Source organism: Etheostoma spectabile, chromosome 14 (assembly GCF_008692095.1).
Source record: "Etheostoma spectabile isolate EspeVRDwgs_2016 chromosome 14, UIUC_Espe_1.0, whole genome shotgun sequence".
Taxonomy (NCBI): domain Eukaryota; kingdom Metazoa; phylum Chordata; class Actinopteri; order Perciformes; family Percidae; genus Etheostoma; species Etheostoma spectabile.
The window spans coordinates 15,385,647-15,390,414 of NC_045746.1; the positions used below are offsets into that span (position 1 = coordinate 15,385,647).

Here is a 4,768-nt window from a genome sequence, read left to right on the forward strand (position 1 = left end):
AAGCAACGTTTAGTTGATCAAAACAAATAATTAAAATGGCTGCAAGTCTGCTCTCTATGCACTGAAACTCACCGTGATATATTCTGGTTTACAAATTGTACCTTTGTGTGTTCATGAGAATGACATAGGTTACCTGTCTGTGATAAAGTGACTGTCATCAAGGTTTGTCCCATAAACAAATCTCCATTCGGACACTAAAGCAATTTAGTACATTTACCACAAGCACTCTCCCTTTGTGTCGTCATATTGCGTCAAGGCTAAGTGCTTTTATTTCCAAAGGACTCTCAACCTTTGCTACAAATGGATACTAAGGATTTTTCTAAATGAAACCCTATGTATCACTTTTTGTTGCAGGATGGAGTCCACAGAGAAATGTGAAGTAGTGATACAGCATTTCAATGGAAAATACCTGAAAACCCCGCCAGGCATTCCAGGTGAGTCTCCACATATTTTGCTTTACATTGTTCTCTTTTATTTCTTTATTTAAAAAGCATCATCTTTGCAATGAGAAACCCCCTTTCTAATTCAATTATGGTAATTCCTCATCGCAGATCTGCCGGACAGCTTGATAGATTGTGTACACCGTTGTTTCTGACACCTGAAGCTAGCCGTCGTAGCTATGGTTGAATAGCTGACGGTTCTATAGGTGTCTTCCTCTCTCTCTCTCTCTCTCTCTCTCTCTCTCTCTCTCTCTCTCTCTCTCTCTCTCTCTTTCTCTCTTTCTCTCTTTCTCTCTGTCACCATCTCTTTCCCTCCCTGGTGGTGCTGCGGCTGCAGACTGAAACTTCTCGGGCAGGAGAAAAACCTTTTAATATTCACACTCATGCGTCTCTGCTGTTCTTTGCAATCTACTTAAGAGCTTGCACTCTCCCCTTTTTCCTTTCCTGCTCCTGCTCTCCGTTGCCATGTCCTCTGTCCTTCCTATCTTGCGTTTCTGCAGTCACTCTCTAGACAGTGGAACAAGCTGGCCAAGGAGAAAACAGTCAGCGTAAGAAAACATTTCACAAAATGGAGATAGATGTGGAGACAAGGGTGTACCACATTGTGTGTTAGCACAGAAGTGTGTCTTTTATTTGGGGTCCAAAGTGACATTACCGTCCCAAAAGTTTAAAAACAAAAGGAGACATTGGAAATGTTGGAAGAGTACCTCTCTATGGAAGTAGGGGTGAACAGAGGTGTTAGCAAAAAGAAAAGCAAGGTGGAAGGAGAGTAAATATATGAAAGAGTCAGAAGGAAAGGGCAGGATGAAAAAAAAACATGCTGCCTAAGCACTTTTGGGGCCAGTTACTGCAGCGCTCAAAGCTTCCCATGCATCCCAGCAGGACGTGGGGGCCAGACCGGGCGATACACAGGAGATCTCTTTCACCCTTGTGGCAATTTTATTAACAATACTCACACCTCCAACCAGCGGGACCGAAACAGACCCATAAATCGCTCTCCACTATAGAGTAATATCTCAGAGAAACTGGATTTAGAATCTCCATATATGCTCAGCCACTGCATAGCCAGCGGCCATTAAAGGCAAGGTGAGTGGTTATATTGAAGTTGAGCCGTAATAGGAAACCTTTAAAGCTGTAATATCAGGCTGACCTTCCCCTTTAAGGGTCTATCTCCCGGCCGCTCAGGCTTTATTATTGTTAATGGATTGTTCAGGCTTGTGCCAAGCTTGAAGATTTACTGCACTGAGTGAGGGGATCCTTCTGTGGAATTAAGAATAGTTAAGTTTACAAGGTCTGCTCTGGTCTGGTGCTACTATGGTCCCTCCTGAAAGGGTCCATGAAATCTATCCCTTTCCCAATGGCTGGATGTAGAGAGGATGAGTTGCTGTCTGCTAAATGGAGATCTCTGGACATTCCTCTGTTATCAAACTCAGATGTTACACTGCGGAGGACCCCAAGGCTGTTTCTAAATCTCACACAGGCAGCAAATAGCCCTTTGTAGGTGTGTGTGTGAGTGTGTGTGAAAACAAGTGTGCATGGTTTGTGTTCTCAATACATTTGTATTTATCTCTGTTTTTCTAAATCATGCATGCATATTAGAATTTATGCATTCTAAAGCGGGTACACACACATACTATATTTGTGTGCTGACAGAGTTTGTGTGTGTGTTTGTGTGTGTGTCATGTTGGTGGTATTTCCCCAGAGCCCTTTGCTATGCAGGGCAGCTTCTTCATCCATCCTGCTTTGACAGTTCAGCGGCACCCTTGAGGGGCCCTCGCCACACACAACACAGCAGGAGTGTCTGTGTGTGTGTGTGTGTTTTGTGTGTGTGTGTGTGTGCGTTATGCGCGCGCATGCACGTACGTGCATGTGTATACTTGTGTGACAGCCATGACTACTACACCGTGTCCAAGTCTTGACACATATGCACAAACCATATAAGCACAAATATTGTCATGCACCACTAACTTTGACCTGAATGGAATGTCAACATCCATATATTGATAATAAAATCCCCTTTTTCCACCATTTAGCGTTTAAACACATAGTTCACAAACACAAGTTTATATGGTAGCATGCACACACACACACACACACACACACAAACACACACACACACACACACACACACACGCATAACAACTCTCAGCATGCATGCACACACTCTTTCTCAATGTGCCAAGCTTGGTCACCAATCCTTTCAAGCCCATATCTGACAAGCCTATGCATTTCCAGCTTAGCCACTCAATCACACTGTGTCAAGAGGTTGTGTGTGTGTGTGTGTGTGTGTGTGTGTGTGTGTGTGTGTGTGTGTGTGTGTGTGTGTGTTAGAGAGATGGGGGTTGGTCTCATTACAGCTGCCCTCCTCCACTCAGGTGCGTCCAGTGGCAATACAGAAGGATATTGAGTTGTAACCTTGCTGTCCCAAACCAGGAAGTAAATATCTGGATGTCAGGGCCAGGTCATTTGTTAAATTCAACTGACTATGTGAGAATAAGTGGAAAGGAAGTCACCATATTGGCAGGAAGTTAACACTGAGTTGCAGATAACGCAACGACACAAAGAGGAGGCACATGCAGAACGGAGGATCGTGGAGATGCTAGCAGATGGCAGTTAATGGTGGCTTAGACAGCTTCCATACACTTCCTGTTTAAATTTTAATGTAATAACATCTAACTTCCTTGTGATTACATGAGATGTTGAGTTGATATACAGTGTGGGGTGATGATAGCAGATGGCAGCTAATGATACTTAAACAGCTTCCCTATTCTTACTTCAGTTTTAAATGAAATTGTGTCTAATTTTCTTGTGGTTACATGTGTAATTTAGATACAATGTATGGTTTAATACACTTTTAATTAGTGTTACTGATACTTTGAGTCGGCATGAACAGAATGTTAGGTGTAATGTATCAATGTTTGTAGTGATCTGACAGTGCCTGACTTGCAACATAAGTATTTAATGTGTTAAACATGATCAGCACTGTTATTCTTTGTAAGCAATAAAACTCCATTGTAAATAATGCGGTGCTTGCTGGAAACCTTTTTTAACTACTTGTCCATGTATTCAGGTTCTACAGAAACAAGGCACTCGTATATAGATGCATCTCATCAGATATCCAGGTCAGGTTTGTTTGGCGAGGCCTGGTTTATATGACAGGTGCGTAGCTTTCGTCCAACAAGCCAGTCACCGAGGCCTGCTCCAGCCTCTCTGCTTTGCTCACGTCTGATTGTGATTCAGAGAGAGGGACATGATCGATAGCCCTGATGGAGCACTACAGCTGTTTAGCTATTCTGTGCAATGCGGTAGCCGCTCTCCCTGTTGCTGTTGCCGGCTTTGAGTGTGCATGCACCTGCACACAGATGCAAAGACATTCGCATACACTGCACTTGGATAAAGTACATGTATGCCAATATTGTAGTTGGAGGTGAGAATAAAGTGGTATCCTTGTTTTTCAGTGCATGTGGATTTACTCAATACACAAAATAAATAGAATTTATGAAATGTGACTACAGCAATAAACCATACTGAAGTGAGCCCAACAGGGACGCATTATGATTTACACAGCAACCCTGAGCACTGGGAAAGTCAAAGGAAGTGCAGATAAAAAGTGATTTAATCCGCTGGCTCCACTGAGCCTCTCTGATTAAAGCCCTTCGTCCCACAATGCATTAAACAGCTTAGAGATGACACCCTATGGTAAATGTAATTTGAACCGGAGATACATTAGCTATTGTTTGGTTTTGGCAGGTGAGTATGTGCATCCCATATTGTGTGAGCTGTGGCAGAGGGAAAATCGCAAACATTTGATACATGTTCTGTGTTGCTTTTAGTGCGATTAACCTTAATTTTATTGTCAACTATCAAACAACAGCTAAATAAACAAGGTGTGTTTTCAGAAGGGCTAGATACAGGTAGTGTTGAGCGTTGCCAAATGACAGCACCAGACTTCAGTGAATCCAGCATTCTCATGAATGTCTCACTGTGCAAATAGAGATTCAGTCCAAACTGAATGTGCTGTAACACTGCAGCGTCTTTCTTTTCCCTTCCGTTGTGGTTGCTTACTCCGTTGTCCTGATGCCAATATGGCAGCAGAGCAGAGAGTCGGCTCCAATATTGTCCAATAGATACTGGATAAATAATGGAAACCACATCAGGACGCAGCCATAGTGGCCCTGGAAGATAGAACCAAACGGAAACATGCAATATGTACAAGCTTTTCTGCTTTTTACAATACTCTGGCATTTCTCTCTTTAACTTTATCAGTTTTTTACAATATCCTTTTAACCACAGTAACTGTCTCTGTCTGTCCTCACTCACACTTTCAG

The 4,768-nt window shown here is 42.7% G+C and overlaps 1 protein-coding gene across 7 annotated transcripts in view; it reads left to right on the forward strand.

Annotated features, from left to right (window-relative positions):
* The window catches only part of rbms3 (RNA binding motif, single stranded interacting protein), a 277,803-nt gene that overhangs the window by 219,766 nt on the left and 53,269 nt on the right, over positions 1-4,768 (forward strand). For all 7 annotated transcript variants that reach the window (XM_032535593.1, XM_032535585.1, XM_032535590.1 and 4 more), the window contains one exon: positions 355-434. In XM_032535593.1, coding sequence (XP_032391484.1) covers positions 355-434 — 80 coding nt within the window. The remainder of the gene's footprint in view (positions 1-354; positions 435-4,768) is intronic.